The 23,947-nt window shown below is 36.7% G+C and overlaps 1 protein-coding gene across 2 annotated transcripts in view; it reads left to right on the forward strand.

Moving 5' to 3' along the window:
* Positions 1–23,947, forward strand: part of DNAJC13 (DnaJ heat shock protein family (Hsp40) member C13) — a 95,372-nt gene that overhangs the window by 59,671 nt on the left and 11,754 nt on the right. For both annotated transcript variants that reach the window (XR_015715701.1, XM_016224334.2), the window contains exons 33-51: positions 810–1,011; positions 2,692–2,807; positions 3,362–3,440; positions 4,836–4,971; positions 7,224–7,408; positions 7,851–7,925; positions 8,923–9,042; positions 10,209–10,388; positions 10,503–10,670; positions 12,702–12,815; positions 14,369–14,485; positions 15,788–15,965; positions 17,631–17,722; positions 18,327–18,426; positions 19,620–19,694; positions 19,905–20,017; positions 22,847–23,016; positions 23,173–23,215; positions 23,583–23,756. Coding sequence is in view for 1 of the 2 variants with exons in the window: in XM_016224334.2 (XP_016079820.2) it covers positions 810–1,011; positions 2,692–2,807; positions 3,362–3,440; positions 4,836–4,971; positions 7,224–7,408; positions 7,851–7,925; positions 8,923–9,042; positions 10,209–10,388; positions 10,503–10,670; positions 12,702–12,815; positions 14,369–14,485; positions 15,788–15,965; positions 17,631–17,722; positions 18,327–18,426; positions 19,620–19,694; positions 19,905–20,017; positions 22,847–23,016; positions 23,173–23,215; positions 23,583–23,756 (2,437 nt within the window). In the remaining variant the exon portion in view is untranslated. The remainder of the gene's footprint in view (positions 1–809; positions 1,012–2,691; positions 2,808–3,361; positions 3,441–4,835; positions 4,972–7,223; positions 7,409–7,850; positions 7,926–8,922; positions 9,043–10,208; positions 10,389–10,502; positions 10,671–12,701; positions 12,816–14,368; positions 14,486–15,787; positions 15,966–17,630; positions 17,723–18,326; positions 18,427–19,619; positions 19,695–19,904; positions 20,018–22,846; positions 23,017–23,172; positions 23,216–23,582; positions 23,757–23,947) is intronic.

Below are 23,947 nucleotides of genomic sequence, written 5' to 3' on the forward strand. Positions count from 1 at the left end.
AAAGAAGAGGCCCAGAAGCATGTCAATGTAGGAAAGACCTGACACTTCATAGTTTCAGTGTCAAGGCCACCTCTAGAGAACCCTTCAGTCCTCTCAGCTGGATGGCAGTTGACCTTCTGAGTCAGTCATTCACTCTCCTTTGGCTGACTTCACACTCACAGTGGCACCTGCTGGTTATCATTTGGATCCTCCCATAGGTTGACCTGTAGGCTTGGCATGTGTTAGCCACCAGTTTGAATATATTCTGTATGATAGTCATATTTTTCATTGGGAAAAAATGTATGGGAATATAAATAAGTTTACAACACAGGTTTTCTGTGTAATATTTTTCTCCTGAAATTAATTAATATTCCTCCCCCATCTAAAAGATGTAACTCTGAGTACTGATCAAATCAAGTTTCTACTTTGCTGAGGGCCAGATCCCAGATTGTGATAAGTTAACAAGTAAATACCATGCAGTGAGCTGCTTTGAGGTGATAGCTAATTGAATTACCTGGCTCTGCCCATGTCCTTCATGCAGATTTCATACCATATGACCATCTCATGGCTGATTTTTTCAGCAGGAAGGACTAGCAATATCAACCTTTTTCTCTATGGTCTTCTTTGTAGGTAGGTATTACAAATAGGTTTATATCCATTGAGAGTTTTTATATAGTAAGTTTAGAATACCCTGAGTAACATCCTCAGGGGATTCTAAATAATCGAGTTATTCTAAAGAAGGTTCATGTAATTATCTTGCCTGATTATCTAACCTTTTCTTTAAAATCAAATAATCCCTTCATAATGCTTGAAGATTTTTATAATTTTAGGCGCCTCATGATAGAGAAGATCGCTGCTCATATTGCTGATTTCACACCTCGTCTTCAGAGTAACACGAGAGCACTTTATCAATATTGTCCCATCCCAGTTATCAACTATCCACAACTGGAAAATGAGCTATTTTGTAATATTTATTACCTCAAACAACTTTGTGATACACTCCGATTTCCAGATTGGCCAATTAAAGACCCGGTAAGTTAGCAGATTAATTTGTGCCTTCTTTTAAAGTATAAAAATAGCCTCTGATCACTGCTGGGTATTTCTTCCTTCAATGATAAGAATATTACCTTTCTTAAGTATTTCCTCTTATTTTAAGCACTGTGTAACTCAGAGGATAGTTCAGTATATTTGGATACACACCAAACTGAAAGATAATTTTTTGAAGGAGTATTAGGAACTTTATAATCTTGACCTTCTGTGACAAAAACAAAACAAACTTAATTCCATGTATATAACACAGTTGTATACTATAATAGCTTGGTGGAAGCTTGTCTATATAGCACATTGACTAAGCTCACAGATGTTGGAGTTAGGCACTATGGGACTGAGTCTCAGTTTGGCCATTGTATACATTGCTTGACATAACAGTAGTACTGTTATGGTACTACTAGTACTACTACTACTTACAATAGCAACTATCTTATGTGGTAGTTAGGAGATTAAGTGAGAATTCACATAAAAAACACAGCACAATTCCTGGCACACATAAGGGGCAGTAAGCGTGACCTACTTATTTGTATAGTAGTATCTACTGCCTGCCTGTCCACAGTGCCCTTGCAACCCCTCCAGCTTGAGCCCATGGATATCTACTGGAAGCCTGGAATAAAGTAGGCCTGGCCTCCCATTATTGGACTGTTGTTATAGCAGAGGGAATACCATTATCTTTACCATCAAAAGGTTTCCGGACAATTGCCATTTGTACCAGCAGGCACTGCCGCTTTACAGTGCGATGGCCACATGATGTCAGGTGGACTCTGCTATTTGTTCTAGATTCAACTTGAGATAGTTGAAAAAGTATGGGCTTTTTAGTCAGACCTAGGTTTGAATCCAGCTTCATCACTTACTAACTGGGAAACATGTAGCTATCTCAGTCTTAACTTGTTTTCATGTATTATTGAGATTTTATGCAAGAATTAAATCTTCTATGTCTGTAAAGCACCCTAGTTCCTTGGCATATAGGCATGCAGTAAATGCTAGCTCTCTCCTCACCTGCTACCCACATTACTTGTGTTCACCACCCCTTTGTTTGAATGCCTGCATACCAATAATTGTTGGACCACCTTAAGAAGCATGCCACCATATACTGCTTGCTTTCTTGCTGTAGCATATTATCTAATAATTTCAAAATTTTCTATACTTTGTGAAGTTTCTTTAATAAATATTACTTTAAAAATAGCCCTGGCTGGTGGGGCTCAGTTGGTTGAGAGTTGTTCCATGTACCTGAAGGTTGGTCGCCAGTTCTGTTCCTGATCAGGGCACTTGCCCAGGTTGTGGGCTCTATCCCCAGGAGACGGCAAGCAGGAGGCATGTTTCTCTCATCTAGGTCTCTGTCGCCCTCTCTCTCTCTCCCTCCCTCTTTCCTTCTCTCCCTCCCCCTCCCCCTTCCCCTCTCTAAAAAAAATCAATGAAAACATTTTTTACATATATAGAGAGGAATATAGCCCTGTAACAAATACCTTGCTACCTAACTATTCAACAGTGCTAAGAAGGAGATTTTGGTTATTTGTATTTCAGAAAGCTGTTAAATGGATAGCATGGATAGCCTAGAAATGCCAATTTAAATTAATATAGCACAAGAATTTTGTGTCTTACAAATTAAATTCTGAAATAGTTTTATTTTAATAGATATAAATTTAATCCTCTGTCTTTAAGGTTAAGCTTCTAAAAGATACTCTTGATGCCTGGAAGAAGGAAGTAGAAAAGAAGCCACCTACAATGTCAATAGACGATGCTTATGAAGTTCTTAATCTCCCTCAAGGACAGGGATCGTGAGTTATTTTCAGTATTATCTTCCCCCTTCCTCTTGCAGTTTGTGTTATGTGTGAGGAAGAGATTTTATAGCAATATGCCTGAGACACTAAGTGACAGATGCTTTGGAAAGATTGCAGATTCACTTTATCAGTGAAGTTTTATACTAGAATAGGTATGTTAGAAAAATAGCTTAAAAAACATTTTTTTAAGTATAGACTGAATTTCTACATTTTTGGCAAGGCTGATATGTTAAAATAACTTAGAATTATAGAGTTCAAAGTGATATTTTAGAAAATTACTTTTAAAATAATTTCTTAGTTCTTCAAACCCCAAATATAATTTTTTAATTGTAAGCGAATGATAACCTTGCATAGGAAAAATTTAGGTTTCATCTTTTATATGTAAAGATAACATATAAAGTATAATCTTAAATTTAACTGAGTTTGACTTGACACCTAGTATATGATCATGTACAATAAAGTAAGGTTCTTAAAATGTCATTTTAGATGATTGTGTAAATATTTTTTCTTGCACCTTACTGTAGTCCTAAAACAATTTTCGTATATAACAGGCACGATGAGAGCAAGATCAGAAAAGCTTACTTCAGACTTGCACAAAAGTACCACCCTGATAAGAATCCAGAAGGAAGGGTATGTACTACCTTTGGAATTAGGACTTTTGGGTTGACTTCCTTTTACTCTATTAGTATTTTAGACAGAAAACAAATATACCCATCCTCTGTGCCAGTATCTGCCTCATAATATATGCCCAGTGTGTGTTTAACTTCTAGCCCATGTTTTCTGCGTGAACGTCCCTCCCTCAGTTTACCAAAAGCACTACCCTTGAGACTAGTAGCTTAGGGATTTTATTCTCTCCTTACCCATGTCTGTGTGAGAATTAATTCTAATTGGCAATCACGTGAATAATTGAAAGTTAGGATCGTGGTTGAATTTAATTCACTTGTAGGTGATGCCATTGCCATCCAGATAGCTTTTGTAATTTTTTTCCCTAATGCTATCCAATTTCATATCTAACTGAAAAAGTACAAATTTGGGCTCAGGCTTAGTCATCTGCTGCCACCAGCATTCCCTGGTCCTGCCTCTTCTAGCTTTCTATTAAAATACCAATTCGTAAAAGATGAAATCAGATAAGAGCCACGAAAACTAGGACTGATTGTCTATTAGAAACTTGGAGTAATTTCCACTAATTGCAAGTTCAGTGTTGTTTGTAGAGACAAATAATATCCCTGAATGGGTAGTTAGCACTGAAAATATGCCACTTTAATATATTTGAGACATTTTAATCAAAAGCCTAGGATAGTTTTGAGAAAGTTTTAGCAATTCAGATTCATTTGGGAGAGAGAACAATTAAGATAGGAAGAAATTTGGAATCAGTATTAAATTGCTAGACTTAACCTACCAGATGCTACAATTCTCTATAAAGCTGTAACAGTAAATGTGATAACTGGCACAAGAATCAACATACAGATCAAGGAACACAATATAGCGTAGTAGTTTATGAGCATGGATTTCGGAATTTAGGATTTAGGCTAGGTGTGTTAGCTCTATCACCAGTTGACTTTGTGACCTTTAGGCAAGTGATTTAACAGCTTCTAAAAAATGAGAATAATAATGGTACACATTTCACAGGACTGTTTTGAGGATTAAATGAGATAATGTACGTAAGGCACTTAGCACAGGGCATGCCGTAGTACTCAATAAATAGTAGCTCTTATAATTATTTTTATAATAATTCAAACTATCTAGTGTGTAGCAATTTAATGTCATACTTATGGTATAAACCAGTGAGGAAGACATTTTTTAGTAAATGGTATTTAGATCATTGACTAGCTATTTGGGGGAGGAGGGGATTTCACCTTAAAAGTATACCAGCTAGATTACAGTTGAAATGAAATCCTTCTTGTAAAACAAAACAAAATGTGTAACTATGGAAGTTGTTGGTAAAATACAAACCAGCTGTGTTCTGTTTCAGTTGTGAGTGGAGATGTCCCAAATTAAAAGTTCATTATCTCCGCTTACCTACAGGATATGTTTGAAAAAGTAAATAAAGCATATGAATTTTTATGTACCAAATCAGCAAAAATAGTGGATGGACCGGATCCAGAGAATATAATTTTAATTCTGAAAACCCAGAGCATTCTCTTCAACCGCCATAAAGAAGGTAAGGCATTTGTTGCTTTTATTTACTTATTTATTAATATGTCTTTATTGATTTCAGTGGTGAGAGTCATTGATCAAGCTGCCTCCTGCACGCCCCCTACTGGGGATTGACCTGAGCAGGAATCAAACTCTGATCTGGATCATAGGTCAATGCTCAACTGCTGAGCCATGCTAGCCATGCAGGCATGTGTTGCTTTTAAATTTTAATTTACCCTCCAGTTAATTCTACCATGTTACTTGTTTCTACAGCTTATTTTACTAGATTTATAATTATTATTGCAAAAGGCTCTTGAAATTGTATTTTAGATACAGCAATAGGGTAGGTTTTCATAGGAAGGCCCAAAATGTTTATTTTATACCTTCCACTTCTTAGCTATGTTTTCAATATTTTGCATTTCCAGCAAGTTTTTATCATTCCTTCCTAAAGGACATTTCCATTCTGTGGAAGTACTTGGTTATTTTTTATGTTTAGCCATTTAGTAGCAAACACATTGAGATCTGAAAGGGATCTGGCAGTGTTAGATTGAAGGATGACTCAGTGTTCTTAAATCACATATAAAAGACTCTGCCTATCATAACTCCAAAAGCCTCTAAAGGTTGAAATTGCCAAGAGTGTTTTGGTCTTTAAAAAGCAATAGAAACTTTTCAAATAATTGTATACTTCCCATCATACCTCTTACTTCCTACGGTAGCTGTCAAAAACCTCATTTTGAAAAACACTGTTATATAAATTAAATAGTTGTGATGGCACGGTACAGGGTTGTTGGGAATTTCCAGCATGTTTGTAGGCCATTTGCAGTAACCCTCACAGTGGCAGCCAAAAAGCTGGGAGTATGTTAAAAACTTTTAAGACTCTGTGGTGGGGAGTTAGGTTCAATATGGCAGGTGTCCATTGGCTTGGGTACTGAACTTGGCTTATAGCACCAAGTGGGAGATCCATTTGCTCTGAAGGGTGATGTTGGGAGAAAAGGAAGAGAGGACGGGGAATCTGACATAAGCAGGTGGAGTGCTGGTTTATTGAAGACAAGCAAAGTTGTAGTTTAAGTACATATTTAAGGGGACAGCATGAGGATCTAGCAATTGGGTCATTAAAGAGTATCAACTCACTCACTTTTGCATATGAATTGAACACATTTGTAAGCATTTATTTATGTGGCATTTATTACTAATTAGAATGAGTTTAAAGATGTCTTTTTTCAAACCATTGGTTATTTTTTAATGGCTGATAACTCTGTACTAGCCACAAGGTGAGGTGCAGTTGTGGCTCAGCATTGGTTTGTTACCAAGCTCAGACTGTTTTGTCAAGCTGTATTTTCCACTTTTCCCTGGGAGGTTTATACCCAGTGAATTCTGGGGTGGGGGAACCTGATATGATAGGCTTAAAATGTATTCACTGTTCTTTATTATTACATATATATGTGTATATCTTAGGATTACTAGGACCAGTTTCAGAAGTTTTATTTTTTAAAGCCATTTTAGAAATGAGTTAATGTAAGGCAGATCATCAGTCATACTCAAAGGCAAAAACTTTATGCTGATTTCAAGTGGGATTATAGGGTCACTTATAAAGTCACAGCCAATTTTTATATTCCTCCTGCCTTATAGGTTAGTGAAAAGAACAGAGCAATTGGGCGTCTGTACTTTTCAGCTCTTATTTTTCAATTTATTTATTAAAACATGAAATTAGCCAAATACAGTTAATAAATTATTTCTTTTTTGTATTTCTAGAACAAATTATATTCAGTATTTTCAAATGTTCCTTTTACAATAACTGGTGAAATAGAAAAGAACACTTGTTATTCAGAAAGTAGAATATAAAATACTCTCATTTAAGTCAAATGTCTTTCACTCTTTTCTTTACAAAGAAGTATGAATGTCATGATTGTTAATACAGTCTCTGGTGTGTTGACTATATCTTGATGTCTGTGATCAGGTGAGAAGATCACACGGGCAACACAGAAAGTTGATATTCTGCAGAGGATCAAACGTTAAAATCAGTTAATCTACCAGAAAATATTCTTTTACTGGTGGAAACATTTTAGAGAAATTAACCAAATGAGTTTGCTAGAAAATAAAAGATCCAAAGGATTTGTAATTGTTTTAATTAGGAGACATTTAAGATGTTGAATATTTTATCTTTTTTTTTTTTTAAGGCAATGTAATTGAAGAGTGTCAAAATTAACTTAAAGCCATGGCATGATCAGTTTTTGTTTTCCTTGTTATCTCCCCAACACTAATCTTTGGTTATTTCAGATTTACAGCCTTATAAATATGCAGGATACCCCATGCTGATTAGGACTATAACAATGGAGACTTCAGATGACCTCCTCTTTTCAAAAGAATCACCTTTGTTGCCTGCTGCGGTAGAGCTGGCTTTCCACACTGTCAACTGCTCAGCCCTCAATGCTGAAGAACTCCGAAGGGAAAATGGAATTGAGGTGATAGGAACGACCTTTGTGGTTACCTTCAAGCTAGTCTAGGCACATTGTATGACTTGGTAATAGAGAATTCACCAAGTACAAATGCAGTTGATATAATTTGTTTAATTTATGCCAACGGATAACAATGTTATAGTCCCTATATTCTTGTACCAAATTAAAGGTAGAAATGGAGCTTTATTTGATAATGTGAGTTGGAAAGTATTAGATTCAAAATTGGTGAACTTACTATTGTTTAAAAAGTAGCTTATTGGGACCACTTGAAAAGAAACTTTTAGGAGTCCTTTGTTTACTTGTTTATTTAACAAATATTAATTGAGCATCCATTTACTTATTCAGGTATCTAATATTGAAGGATTGTTAATATTTTATTACTACTAGAAAAGGCTTTTCAGACTTCAAGTCAGAATGGGAACTTAATGGCTGGCTTCTTTCTCTGCAGGTGTTACAAGAGGCATTTAGTCGCTGTGTGGCTGTCTTGAATCGTTCTAGTAAACCAAGTGACATGTCAGTACAGGTGAGGCTAAACATATGGTTCCAAGAAAATTACACTATACTTGTAGTTCAGACTTGAACATCTATGAGAACCACTTGGAGGGCTCTTTAAACCATGGGTTGCCAAGCCACACCTCCCCATCTCCTACCCACAGAGTTTCTGATTCCGTGGGTCTGGGGTAGGGGCCTGAAAATATGCTTTTTTAAATCAGATTCTCAGGTAATAATGATGGTCTGTGTATCACACTTTAAGAACCACTGCACTAAATCACTTGTGATCTATTGGCTTTATTTTTTCCCCTTACATTAGATAATAGTATAATGAACCCATATGTCCTCATTACCCAGTGTCACATATTTGCTGTTTGGCCATTCTTACTTCACTCATCTGCCACCCCTCCCTGTTTTCCTTTTCTACTTCCCTCCCCCTCTCGAGTATTTAATGGGCTTATTTTCTGCTATGGTTACAATCATTGAACACTTGATAGGAAACCCGTCAGGGATTTATTAAGGGCGTTATAGGACGCATCCTTTATGTGGCCCACCACACCTAGAACGTGGAGCGGTTGAGTGCAGGCCTCTGAGTGCAGGCACAGATAGAATTCCCATTCTCCCGTGTTAGTACGCTGGGTAAAAGCATTTCAATCCAGAGGCCTGCCAACTTTTGTATAAAGGGCCAGAGAATAAACAGTTGAGGCTTTCGGGCTACATCTTGACTATTTTTGTGTGTGTTTTTATAACTCTTTAAAAATGTAAAAACCATTCTTAGCTCCCTGGCCATCTAAGATAGGCCATGGTCGATTTGGCCCATGTACCATAGTGGCCATGATGTGCCAACCCTGCATCTACAGGAAATCTTAACCAGAAATACTAGTGATTTAATAGAAATATTCTCTTTAATTTTAAAGCACTATCTATATCATTAAGCATTATTCATGAATCTCTGCCGATTTGATTCCTACTGTCTAAAGCAAGGAATGCACATGTGACTCTTTTTTGCTTTGTTATGTTGTCTGCAGGTGTGTGGACACATAAGTAAATGCTACAGTGTGGCTGCTCAGTTTGAAGAATGCCGAGAGAAGATTACAGAAATGCCTGGCATCATCAAGGATCTCTGTCGGGTGCTGTATTTTGGCAAGGTAGAGGTCATCTGTCATGCTTTCAGGGTAGAGTCAGCAGTGGGTCTTCTTTTTTAGTAGCCAGTCTCCAATTTATAAACAAGTTGTTTTCCCCAAGTTATTGTTATTATTATTTTTTAATCCTCACCTGAGGATATGTTTGAGTTTTAGAGAGAGAGAAAAGGAGAAACACAGAGTGAAAAACATCGATGCGAGAAACATTGATCTGTTGCCTCCCACACATGCCCCTAGTGGGGATCGAACCCGCAACCCAGGCATGTGCTCTTACCAGGAATCAAACCCGCAACCTTTTGGTACATGGGATGACACTCCAACCAACTGAGCCACCCAGCCAGGGCAAACCCCTAATTATTTTTAAGTAAATTGTTTGGATCTCTTAAGAGCATTTTTCACAGAAGCATTGCTGTAAGTGAAGGCTTTTGTTCCTAAGCTGGCCCACAAAGAATAAGACTAGAGTGACATAGTTTAAAGAGAAATGGGTCTCATCTGAACATTAGGAGAAAGGCAGGGAAGAAAGAGATAATAAATCTAATGAAAGTAAAGGACCACATAAGACCTGAAACTTAGCCAGGTCACTGCCTCGAGGGAAGAAAGCCTTTAGGGATCTGAGAGCTTACTGTTTTCCCTTAATCTAGTACTGCTGAGGCAAGGAGAGAGATTTCTTAGATGACTAGACAGAGTGAGAGTTGTATTGGAGTAGAATAGGATTGGGGTGTTGATGCTGGATAAGGCAACTAGAAATAAAGGGATCTGATGAAAATATGTCCTCAATTATATTTACTTGATGTTCTTAGAAGTATTTAGTAAGAACAAGCTCTGATATAAAGAAGTAAATTCGTATACCTGCACTAAAGATATTGATAAACTTAAGTTCATTGGCATGTGAGTTACTGTTAATGCCTTGTCAGTATTTTTAAAAATTAAAACTTCAAGAAATGAAATGAAAAGTATTCTCAAGTTTTTGAGCGTTAGTCTCAAAGATAATAATTCTGTGTTTTGTCATAGGGTCACTTTTAATTTTAGGCTTTAAAGGATATTGGAAATGAAAATGTAAGAGGAGGTAAATATTCTGCATAATAAGATAGCTAGATTGACACACATTCACATCCAGTTTCTCTTGGGAGCTTCTTTTTAACTAATCAATTCCATTTTTTTTATTCTCTCAGAGCATTCCACGGGTGGCCGCTCTTGGGGTAGAGTGTGTCAGTTCTTTTGCTGTAGATTTCTGGCTACAGACACACCTGTTTCAGGCTGGAATTTTGTGGTATATGCTTGGTTATCTGTTTAATTACGACTACACACTAGAAGAGAGTGGCATTCAGAAAAGCGAAGAAACAAACCAGCAGGTAACTTTAACACTGTTGTTTTTAACATATGTTCCATACAGTTTGAGTTCACAAAGTTACTGTGTTATCTGTAAGATAACAGATCTACTTTAATGTCTTAATTTTTTTAAACAGGAAGTAGCCAACAGCCTTGCCAAACTGAGTGTCCAAGCTCTCAGCCGCCTTGGAGGATATCTGCCTGGAGAACAAGCAACCCCGGAAAACCCCACCATAAGGAAAAGCTTGTCTGGCATGCTGACACCCTACGTTGCTAGGAAACTCGCTGTGGTCAGTGCTACTGAGGTAGGTGCTTCAGAGGTAGCCTGGGTGTTGATGAGTTTTGATGAGTATTGCAAGGTCCTTTAAGTAATGCAGGAACATAACAAAGCTGATTGCTGCAGGAGAACTAAAAATTGAAAACGTTTACATGCTTGTTCTCAACCAAGAAATTCATTTTATTGTGGATCGATGCTAATGATATTATCTCTACAAGTGCAGTCTTTCTGTAAGGATAAATTAACTGCATTTTTCTCACTTGTGCAGCTACCATGATTATTTTTTTTTTTCCTCACCTGAGGATATGTATGTGTTTTTTAATTGATTTTGAGAGAGAGAGAGAGAGAGAAACATACATCAATGTGAGAGAGCCAAACCCACTCTGACACGGGATGGAACCTGCAACCTTTTGGTGCACCAGACGATGCTCCAACCTACTGAGACACCCAGCCAGGGCAGAGCCACCATAATTCTTAACTAATCTTGAGTCACAAAGGGACAGGACAAGAGAGGAAATTTGGAATGGTGTTTCCCAATAGGCAGAGGACTGAGAGGCAGAAGACCCAGAATTTATTTTTAGCTGTTTCTCATAAGCTATAACTTGTTTAGACCAAGGTTTGAAATCCCAAAAGTAAATACACACACACACACATTCATGACAAAAATAAGCATGACCTTGGCAGATCTCCCCACTTTGGCCTCTTTTGTGAGGCTCACTGAGGAACAACCTATGACTGTAGCATTAGAGATTTAACCCTATAGAAATCCATTAAACATACTATTGTGAAACTTTAAATTATAAAGCTATATTTAAAGGCATTAGAACATGTTTAAAGTATTTCAAGTGAAAAGACCAGCTCCCATTCTGGTATTAAAAAGAAATGAAAGGGTGGATGAATCTGTACCAATATGTTTTAAGTGTAATTATCCCTGAGTGGCAAAATTGTAGGCTATTTTTATATTATTTTGTGTTCTCTAGTGATTATCTAATATTTTTGTGAGGAAAAAGTCCTCAGGGTTCTAAGTGTATTTTTGGAATTTATAACAGCTTATTGCTTTTCATCCAACCTGCTCGGCCTGTTTTCAGCGCGGGGCGTTGTTCCCAGCACCTCTGATTAAGGGGAGAGCGTTAGATGCCGTCCTTGATCTTCGTTCTTTCTCTGGGTTTTATGTTTGTTAACGTGATGGGTTTTGCTGACTGAAAATAAGTTGTTGATTAACTACTACAGCAAAAAAACACCATTTAGCATTTCAAAATCTTCGTCTGAACTTCACCTAGACTCATTCAGTGCTTATTTTAAACTTGTAGTTCTTAAAGTTTTACAGTTTTCCTACGGATACATTTTTTCAGTCATTTTACTTAACATTTTGGAAACAAGGGTTGGATGTCTTTGTATAAGATGGATGTAATAACCCGCTGCTTTCCTCCTGGAATAGAGCTCGTGAATGTAAAATGTAAAATTTTACTAAAACATACGAAGGAGAGTCAAATGCCTCTGTGTATGTCTACTGTCGAGGAGAGCTAAGCGAAGGGAAGGCACACTGGGCAGGGAAGCCTTCAGAAGCAGTGCCTGCAGAACCACTTCCTTCAGTTTTGAATCAGGGCTTGGCCAAGAAAATCGGAACCGACTCTGCCCATACATTTTACTTCCCCTCCTAGGAGTATGCCTCATAAAGACCTAGATTTTGTTTTCAAATATATGTGTATAAAGGCAGTAGAATTCTTTTTAAGTTTATGTTTACTGAGTGCTTATTAAATGCTTTAACACAAATATCTTGTGTGACTTGCACCAAAGTACAGCCAGTGTTAAGCATGTGAAGTTGAACAGATTCCAATTTGAGCCTCCCTTTCACCACTTAAGGATTGTGAGACCCAGAACAAATAGTTCGCCTGCTCTCAGCCCTGCTTTTTCTCAGGTGCAAATGGGTAATATTATCTAACTTGTTCGAATTTTTGAGATCCTTATTATTGAGCTCCATTATACTTAAGACAGTTATAATGAATGATAACTTCAATATTTTTTTTCTAAATGTTGCAAAACTTATTCTGTCTCTTAGATTTTGAAGATGCTTAACAGCAACACAGAGAACCCCTATTTGATATGGAACAATTCTACAAGGGCAGAACTACTTGAATTTCTTGAATCCCAACAAGAAAACATGATTAAAAAAGTAAGTTACTGTTTTATAAAATTCTTGGGTAACTTACTCTGATGGAATCTCTGGAAATGTAACTTTAATATTGACAAAACAGAAGCCCATTGTTTCTCCTTTTGGTGTTAATCAAGTTTATATATAACTTTTTGCCACCTAGTATTTGGCCCATTTAAGAACACTTCTTACTGTGTTTAGTAATACATTAGGATTTTTTGTTTTTGTTATCACTTATATGTAGCTATCTTCTATTTTAACTAGTTTTTGTACCCAGAAGCCCTGCTTTAATTGTTCTCTTCAGCCTCTTTTCCCCAGTAAATCCAAATTGCTTTTTGGTATCAGAATTGAATAATTTCTCCTATTCTGACACCTTCCAGTGGAGAAGCTGTTAAACTATTAAAAATAACACAACAAAAAACACCAGTAGGATGGGAAATAAGGAGAAAGACTGGATGATACATACACTAGATGGTTGGGTCTTGACAGTTTAAAAGATAATTATGCTTGCAAATTTGGTATTTATTAAAGAGTAACCATCACTATTATGTCCTCAGTTATTCAAAATTTGTTTTTGGACTCATTTTATGATAGTTGTTCAGAGCTCTTTATAGATGGAAGTTTCGAGAATTGCAAAGCTAGGGAAAAGAGGTCTTGGTTTTCTATATATGGCCCATTGTTTTACCAGAGACATCTTCTCTTTCTTCAGCACTTTACAGTTTATTGTGTACTTTTACATGTTATTTTAGTCCCACCTAAATTCTGTATGATTTCAACCTTAATCTTCATCAGGACTTTTTTCTCCCATTCCTCTTTTTTTTCTTCTTTTTCTTAAATCCTCACTTGAGGATATGTTTTTATTGATTTTTAGAGGGAGGAAGGGGGATAGAGAGAGGGAAAGTGATGTGAGAGAAACATCTATTGGTTGCCTCCAGTACATGCCCCAACCAGGGATTGAACTCTTAACCTTGGTATGTGCTCTGACTGGTAATCGAACCCACAACCTTTTTGGTGTATGGATGACTCTCCAACCCAGCCACCCGGCCAGGGCTTTCCCATTCCTCTTTTATGCCTTTTCCTTAAATAGAAACTTCCTGGTTTGTCAACCTATTCAGAGACCCTGTTTTCCAGCACTTTGTTTAATGTATTACTTTTTAAGACCAGTCCAAATGTGTTCACTTAGCTCTATAACCCCATATCTGACTAGGCCAAGTTCAGGCTGAATGGAGTGAGAAGAGCCAAGTATCATACTTTATGAGCACTAGCTCCAAGACACTTCATTGGCTGACCTCTGTGATCTTTTAAAATTTTTAAATGAGTTATAATATTAATCTTTGGACTAGAAAATAACAACTCTACTCCTATTCCAAAGTCCACATTATTGGTTAATAAACCTTACAATTGCAATCAATGCTGTATGTGTATCCTACCACATTTTTTCTCTCTGGAAAATGAATGAGTCTTTTAAGCTATTTATATGTTAAGTTGTTAAGCTGAATATGTGGATAGATTTATACACCAAACACTAATGATTCTGATTCATATCTAACAGTCTTATTTTCTTTTTTTAAAAGGGTGATTGTGACAAAACTTACGGATCAGAATTTGTCTATAGTGATCACGCCAAAGAACTTATTGTAGGCGAGATTTTTGTTAGAGTGTATAACGAAGTCCCTACTTTCCAGCTAGAGGTAAGTTCTCTACTTTTAGTTTTGTCTGATACTTTTGCTCATTTGTTATTGAAAGCTACTTGTTCATCATGCTATATACATAAAAATAATTCCTGTTCTTTGCCAGATGATTTATACCAGCCTGGCTATGTGATGGGGTAACCATTGATAACTTATGAGCTTCTTTATTTTGAATGTTGAAGAATTTAATTTTATGGATTCATTAGTAAGTTATTCCTTGCCCAGCTGTTCCTTATGTTATGCATACTACTATCTACTGTGTCATGTATATATGCCTTCAATTTCCTAGTCTCTTATGGAAGTGCAAGGCCACTTACACACTCAGCTCCATCATATAGAATATCAGATCACCAGACAGAAGTCCTTCTCTGGCTGAGTATTAGAAGAAAATAAGAAAATATAGACGGAGAACAAAGATTTTTTAAAGATGATTGGGGTCACACCACCTCATCTCTTGTGATGTTCCCTAATCACTTCCAGAAGCAAATGAGGAGCTGCTGCTGCTGCTGCTTAGTGTTTGGGGATCATGTAGGAATATTTTGTTGTAGGTTTTTTGTTTGTTTGTTTTGTGTGTTATTTGGAGGGGATGGCAAGGAGGATTTGGTGATTGATTGATTTATAAGGAGGGAAGAAGTGAAGCTTTGTTTTAGACTTTGCTCTTAGCAAAAAAGGAATTTACTAAACCATAATGTGTGTCATTTAGCTCTTAAGCAGAATAATCCAGTGATTTATAAACTCTTTGAAAGCTATTCTTTGAGTTTATATTCTAAATATGTATAATTCTTAAATATAAATATATAACCACAATGTTATTAATTATTGGCAAAGAGAAGATATACTCTAATCTCAGAATTGTTATACTAAAGTACTGATGGGAGTGTATCTGATCTCTAATATATTGGGACAGAAAATGTTGAGAAACACTTCATAGTGCAACTGGGTTTTATCCCGCCTGCGCCCTTTTTTTTTTTTAAATCCTCGCGCTAGGATGTTTTTCTTACCATTGATTCTAGAGAGAGAGGAAGGGGGAGAGAGAAACATTGATTGGTTGCCTCCTATACCGCACCCAACTGGGGATTGAGCCCAGAACCTGGGTATGTACCCTGACCAGGGAATCGAACCCACAACCCTTCACTGCAGGGGATGATGCTATGCTCTACCCTCTGAGCCATATCGGCCAAGGCTTACAAATAGTTGTATATATGTGTATGTATAATTTAATCACTTTCATAGCTTGAGTCTTTGTTGTTTTTATAAGTTATTTCTGAGGGCACACATGTGTATAAATATTTCTCCACTCAGGTTCCAAAAGCGTTTGCTGCAAGTCTCTTGGATTACATAGGCTCCCAGGCCCAGTACCTCCATACATTCATGGCTATCACGCATGCGGCAAAAGTGGAGTCAGAGCAACACGGAGACCGCTTGCCAAGAGTGGAAATGGCTTTGGAGGCTCTGAGAAATGTCATAAAGTATAATCCAGGTGTGTGACTATACCCTTGATCAAGTAGATCCTTATAGTAGAGGTCCCAGAAAATCCAATTCTCAGTTTTATCAGGGAAAATTACTTAGTTATAATGCTATACCTGATATAACTTTAAGAGGACTTGACCTCACCATATTTTTATCTGTAAACAGGAGGCTGGAAAGAGAGGTCAAGACACCATGTTTGTAAGAATCTCAGTGAATTGAAAGGGCAGAATAACCTGATGGTGGATAAAGTGATCTAATTGTTGCCTCTTCTGGTCCTTAACACAATGCCATGTGCATGTGGATATTCACATTTTTGAAAAACTGCCTGAAGTTTTTGTTGTATAAAATTTGAAATGATAAAAATGTGAGCATTTTCATTTTAAAACATCTTTAAGAGGATAGTTCCAAAAACATTATCACTCTTGCCTGACTCCGGGGAGATAGATGAGTGAAAATCTGAATGCTTCTTCCAATTCTAGCTTTATAACAAATGTAGAATATAAAACCTAAAACAATACAAATTGAATTTAAGTTACTTTTAATAATTATCTTTCAGGTACTTTTTTGCTCTTTTCAGTATGTATTACAGTATTAAAATTCTGATTTTTTTTGTTTATTGCAAACAAATTATTCCAATAAAACAACAGTAATTAAATCGTGTTAGGAAAATTAGTCATTTCCATGGTATACATTGGGATGTTATTAAAGGCAGTGTTAAAAACTCTGAGGAAAATTTCATTTTTTTATTGTTTGGAGTTGGCATAGTAGAACATTACTAGTGGTGTATTAGGTACAAAGTAATTGTAGCAAAGCAGGCTGTTGACTTGGAACTTATAAAAATTGAGGAAGGGCTTGCACAAAAATTTCTATTTTGATCACATCTGTAAAGTTCATGTATCAGGATCACATGGTCACTTGTAATTTAGAAGTATGATTTATGTGTCCTTGATGGACTTATGATAATTCTCACCTGTTAAGAAGTCGTTTACAAATGAATTTAGGGATTATAGTGAATTATCTTATGGAGCCTCAAAAGATTACAAATTACACTATATGTTACAGTATAATAAAAGGAAATATATGCTGAACAAAACCTTAATGTTTAATGCTTTTGTTTCATTTACAACAAAATTTTAGTGAATATGTAGGATTGGGATTCGAGGTGGATAGGAATGGAAATACAGTTTAAATTTACATATTTTCACAAGTAGCCCTTTAATATGCATATCATTGTTTATTTGTAATGTAGTCCTCAGGTGGCAAAATTCTAACTCAGTCTTAATTAAAAGCCAAATGATGTCACACTCTCCCAAAATATAATTAGGCCGAGGTAGATGGGGGTGGTCATAGCTCTAAGCTCTAGAGATAAAGAATGTAATTACCACCTTTTATTTTTGGGTTCTATTTGTTAAATTTCTTGTTTTCAGCCTGAGGCTAGAAGTGGGGATGGAAATGGCAACAAGAAAGACATAGGGAACGCTAATAGCTTACTCTTTGCTTAAGATTTACTGCAGCTTAGAGATATTTTATTTACCTCACACTACAAACATTGAGGAAAGGTTATTAGAAACTCATAACTGACAGTAAACAGCAGTGTATATTGGTTTTCTGGAGGTTTGCAATTTAGGACATCTCTTGGAAATAGAAAAATAAACATTTTGTTCTTATTCCCTAGGCTCTGAAAGTGAATGCATTGGGCACTTTAAATTAATATTTTCTCTTCTCCGAGTCCACGGAGCTGGTCAAGTGCAACAGTTGGCTTTGGAGGTAAAAGAGCGTTGTACTAAGCATGTTACCTTTCCTGCCACTTTCTGTGTTTGGTTTGAGCCTTGATTAATCACCACCTGCAGCTGAATGGAAGTTTACATGTGTCTGGTTTTTTTCATTTTGACTATTAAGCCAAGTGAATATGTTTTTAAAATTTGAATTAATTTACTTAAACCAAGTCCCAGAAGTAAGGATCATCGTCTTCCCAACACTCTCAGCCCTGCATCTGTAACTGGGAAACAGCGCAGTGTACACCTTAGTTCTGCAGCATGTAGGGCTGAAGGCTTTTTAACAAACCTCAGGATTGTGAATTGCTGCTAAAATATATGTTAGATCCTTTTACTGAGTTCCTACCTCTAAATTAATACGAAGCTAATGTACACAATGTAGACATGAGCATTAACACTTTTATTATTTCCCAAAAGGTCAAAACCAGTCTTTTAAAATTAAACTTCTCTCTAAATATTGAATGTTTTGTCCTCCAAACCTTTTTCTCACTTTTGTGAAGCCTTAAGTATTTTGTAGGTCTGGCTAAATTGACTTAATTTGTTTTAGGTCAGAAATTATTTCCAGAATTCTTACTAACCTGTTGATTAATTTACAGGTTGTGAATATAGTGACATCTAACCAAGATTGTGTCAACAATATTGCTGAATCAATGGTTCTGTCCAATTTGTTGGCTCTTCTGCATTCGTTACCATCGAGTACGTATATTCACAAGTGGAATTTGGGAACCATTGCATGGCCAACCTATAGAGGAGAGCGGTTATGCAGATGGCACAGAGCCGCCAACATCGTGTTACCCATGTTTTGGTTTCAAAATATTTTCAGTGCTATTCTTTATATTAGATTTGTCTTCCTAATTATGTTTTACCATTAAATTAATAAAATTATTTTGCAATTTTCCTATCAAAAGTTGAAAGTCAGAGGTGAGAGAGTTCTAAAAGCAAAAGAAAATAACTGAGGGATTTCATTTTGCTGAGTATAAACTACACATGAGTAATTGAGGATTGACTAATACTCCATGGTTTACTAACAAATACAATTGGTCTTGGATGATAGAAAAAAGTACTGAAGATAAAAATTACCCTGTGGTTAGCCTAGAGTTGAATTCTGCATTATTTGTCCTTTAATGATTTAATGCTAATAGAGACTCTTGTCACCAAAATGAGGTCAATTTTTAAAAATATACCAACCTGAATTTTTTTAATACGGCATGTATTAATTAGTTTTGTTCTCCTGCCTGGTAACTTAGTCCAGTCCAGATAATCACCCTTTGTTGTTTCAGTCTCAGCCTAATACTTGGCAGTCTCCAACCTCTTTGCCAGCTCTTTATTTCTTTGGTCACCTGTCTCTCATTGCCATTTGGCTGTAGAAGACTCTAGTCCAGTAGCCCAGTATAATTCCATGACAAGGAGTGGGAGGTGCACTGGGTCCAGAAGGATTCTAGTAAGTCTTAGATTGGAATAGTGTCTTGCAACCACTGTTTCCTGGGCATTTCTCTAAGACAGTACTACCAGATAAAAATCTTAGATGCCTGATTAGAGTGTCCTCTGGTGTCAGGATGTGAGAAGATTTTGTTTTTGCAGTGAACAGTGAGAGGTAGGAGGACAGTATAGCAGTTGGTTATGAATGTGCACTTTGGAATCAGACTGGCCTCCATACAAAACCGAGCTATAACTACGCGTTGGATGCAAAACCATGGACCGGTTAAACCAGGCCTCAGCTTCCTCATTCATAACGAGGCCATGATAATGTCCATCTTGCTGGGTATTGTGAAGATAGAGGTGTGATATCCTGTTTAGAGCACCTAGTTCAGTGCCTGGCTCAGAAGTGATACCCAGTAAATGTAAGCTCCCTGGCGATGGCATTCCTTGAAATGTCTTTTCCTCTGCAGGTCGTCAGCTTGTTCTGGAAACTCTTTATGCTTTGACATCAAGTACAAAAATAATCAAAGAAGCAATGGCAAAAGGTAATGTGTGGAGTGCTTTCTCGTCCAGTCATACTCAGTGATGATGAAGCTGCTTTGGATATTTCTGTAAACTAGAAGAATGCTTTGTAAGGCTTACAGCTTTAGAAAAAATCAGTTGCATTGAGTTAAAGGTTGAAAAAGAATTCACTGATTAGAAAGGTTATATTTTTAATGTATAATATAAATACTAATTCTCTTTTTCCTTCGTAGGAGCTTTGATTTATTTACTAGATATGTTCTGCAATTCAACACATCCACAGGTTCGAGCCCAAACAGCAGAACTTTTTGCTAAAATGACAGCAGATAAACTAATAGGTCCAAAGGTGAGCACAAAATAGATTCTTAGAACTAAATAAATTATTAAAGTTCTGTTACTTGGAGACTGATTTCATGAAGTTTACCAAAGTCCAAGAAGGTGAGGATAAGGAAATGATGATGTGAAAATTAGAAGATTGACATGCTTGAAATTGTTCCTATATATTACTAGTTTGAGGAAAGTTGTAGTTGGGGAAGCCTGCACTGGAATTGAGAAGTTTTAAGAGAGTTTGGATTATGGTAATAAGTTGCTTATCTCCTTTGCAGAAAGAACAAAAGTATATTTAAGTTATGACAGAGGATAGTTCCAAATAGAATTCCATCCAGACACAACTATTGTCCATCTCCTTCTGTCATTAGCTCAGTTACACAAGACATAGTGCTCACGGAAGCATGTCTGCGCCAGCCCACAAGCAGCAGAGTCATGTCGGAGCACCATGATTTAAGACTCCTGAGCCCCTGCTTCCGGTGTCTGGCTTTACATCACTAAAGAAGATTCAGTTCTTTCTTTCTTGTCTGATCTCTCAGTCTACGTGTGGAAAGTCTGTCGTCACAAGACCTTACACAGTTGTACTTCAGGAATAAGGTCAATAGTCTGTCATCAGCAGGGTTGAGGAGATGAAGGAGGTTACATTTGTGCGCCTATAGAAGGGTCTATAGGAATATTCTGTATGGATACTGATATTTAATATTGAGTTCTCTTAAAGCTAGAGTTGGGTAGCCCATAATTATAATATTTAATACTACATGTTTTAAATAATGTTTTAGGTGTTTAAAATAAATATGTGCTGCTATTGACTGAGCTCTTCAGTAAATTTTTTGACCTTTGAAATAAATGAGGAACAAATTTTATTGAGGTGAATATATTTATACTTAAATTTTCTGTATAGGAAAAATACAAGTGTCAGCTCCTTAGTTGAATGTTTTGCAGCAAGAATTTCTAGAACTAGGGTCAGTAAACTTTTTTTCCCTTTTTTGTAACAGCTTTATTTAGATGTAATTGACATAGCACACAATTCTCACATACGAAGTGTACAATTCAGTGATTTTACTATATTTAGAGATTGGACAACCACAGTTAACTTTAGAACATCTTCGTGAACCTGGGGTGGGTGACATTCTCTTCAGTGCTCCCTCCCCATTCCTTGTCTTCCTAGAACCTGGTAACCACTCACCTACTTTCTGTCTCCATAGATTTGCCTATTCTAGGCATTTCATAGAGATGGAATCATACACTATGTGGTCTTCTGTGACTAGTTTCTGTCACTTAGCATAGTGTTTTCAAGGTTTATCTATGTTGTAGCAAGTGTCTGTGTGTCATTCCTTTTTATTGCCAAATAATATTCCATTTTCTCCCATTCTGTGGATGTCTTTCCATTGTTTTGATTGTGTCTTTTGAAGTCCAAACTATCTTTTTTGTTGTTCCTGTAGCTTGTGCTTTTGATGTTATATCTAAGAAACCAGTGCCTAATCCAAAGTTATAAAAATCCATGCCGGTGTTTTCTCCTAAGATTTTTATAGTTTTAGCTCTTGTATTTATGTCTTAGATCCATTTGAGTGAATTCTTACACATGGTGTGAGGTAGGAGTGACGCTGATAAATTTTTTTTTTTTAAAGGGCCATGTAGTAAGTATTTTATCTTTTGTGTGTCATATGATCTCTGCAGATGCTCAACTCTGCCTTTGTAACCAGAAAGTAGCCATAGACAGTAGCTGTACAAATGGGTGCACTCTGTTCTAATAAACTTTATAGACAAAATTAGGGGGCAGGCCAGATTTGGCCCCTGGTTTGCCAACCCCTTTTCTAGAATAGCTGAGTAACCTGGACATAACTCTGAAGGCTTATGATCAGAGGATTTACGTTTTGTAAGAATTTTTTTACTTAAACATCTGATAGTGTATACACCAGTTGATAGCTTTCAAATTCTGTCATGATCGAGAAAAGTGACATACTTCCTATTTCATAGATTTTGTCATGGAACTGATGTTTCCTGTAGTTCATTGGCTGCTAGGAAGTTCAGAGCTAAATTTGTAGCCTATCACTAGCAATTATATGTTTCCTTTGTGTACTGATTTCATATTAGTCTCATTTATTCAAGTTTTTTAATAGCTGCTATGTGTCAGGGCTGCTGGATACACAGGCAGTGAGTGAGACACCTGTGCCGGGGAATTTTCCAGAAGACAAGATTTGAGCGCAGACTTTAATGATATGAAGGAGAGAGAACCTGAGGGGGAAAACTTACCTTCCCAGCCTGTATTTTGCCTTTGTACTTGTGCCTCATACTAACTTTCAGTTTTTGTGTGTGTGGTTTTTTTGGGGGGATTTTTTTTTAAAGCTGCTTTTTAAAATCTTTTTGGAAAAAGTAACAGTATAATATAAAACCTGGTACAGCAAAATAAAGGCACTAAAAATCCTCGTAGGACACAAAAAATGAGAAAAAAAATTTGTTTCCGAGGGTGGGGGACATAGGATAGAGTTGGGAGGGACAGGCCAGTTCAGGGTGCTCTGGAAGAGGGAACAGCATGTGCAGGGTGTGGTCTGGGAACTTGACACACCAGGGATACTGAATTTCTTGAAGTTTCTTAAGTTTGAGGCAGAGAATGGAAATGAAACTAGATAAGTAGGAGCAGGTCATAGTGAGGCTCGTTCAAGTTACCTTTGCATAAACCAAGGTTTATCTCTTGTCCCACGTTAGGGCTTTTGGGTAATAGTTATGTCTCATATCAGCCATAACACAAATTACAGCAATAGTCTATCTTAGAGAAATGTAAAACAAACCAAATATTGAGATGTTTCCAATAGGTTTTTTTTGTTTTTTCCTAAACCTCCTCATATAGGTTCGACTTACATTAATGAAATTTCTGCCAAGTGTTTTTATGGATGCCATGAGAGACAGCCCTGAAGCTGCTGTCCATATTTTCGAAGGAACTCATGAAAATCCAGAGTTAATTTGGAATGATAGTTCCAGAGATAAAGTGTCCACAACAGTTAGAGAAATGATGCTAGAGTAAGTAAAGACACCTCATAACTGATGGCCTTCAGGTAGAATCTCAGGGAAGGGCACTCATTTTCCACTTTGTCTATCACCTCTCTAACACTTCCTCTGAAGGTAATGAAATGTGTCCTGTGACTGAAGTTTGCTATCCCCTCTTTTCCCCCCAAGGCACTTTAAAAATCAGCGAGACAACCCTGACGTAAACTGGAAGGTAAATATACTTTCATTCAGAGAAAGAAATTTTACATTTTACTGTATTTGTTGTTGGTTTTTTAAGTTGCTGCTGAATCAGTTTAATGCCAACCTCTTAGATACTGTGTCATTAAGACACTAAGATCTTCCCCTGGCAAATAAGATTTTAAACATAAAACAAGGAATATTCACTTCTAAGGTAAGTAATCAACCTTTCCTAAATTTTACTAAGAGACAATAAAACATAATAATTATGATTTGATTATATTAATGACTAGGGACTGCTTAATTTCATGACAGTGACTTTAATAGAGTTTGCATTTATTGCTTAATGTACAACTACTGATGACTAAGTGACTTGACTGTGGTTCTTTCTCTATTTAAAGTTGCCTGAAGATTTTACCATGGTGTTTGGAGAAGCAGAGGGTGAACTTGCTGTTGGAGGCGTTTTCTTGAGAATCTTTATTGCACAACCAGCTTGGGTTCTAAGAAAACCTAGAGAATTTCTCATCGCATTACTAGAAAAATTAACTGAGCTTCTGGAGAAGACCAGTCCTCATGTAAGCCACAGCCGTCAGATAGTTTGCTAAATGCACTGCTGGTGTTCCTGTTAAAACGCCATCCTTGCTGGCTATGCATTAAGAATTGGCTGCCTCCTTCAATGTAGCAACCATATTTAAATCAAATATGGCTTTTTTTTTTTTTTTGACACATTCGAAAGTGAAACTCCTTGGTAAAATGGTTATTTTTG

Source organism: Miniopterus natalensis, chromosome 15 (assembly GCF_054644295.1).
Source record: "Miniopterus natalensis isolate mMinNat1 chromosome 15, mMinNat1.hap1, whole genome shotgun sequence".
Taxonomy (NCBI): Eukaryota; Metazoa; Chordata; class Mammalia; order Chiroptera; family Miniopteridae; genus Miniopterus; species Miniopterus natalensis.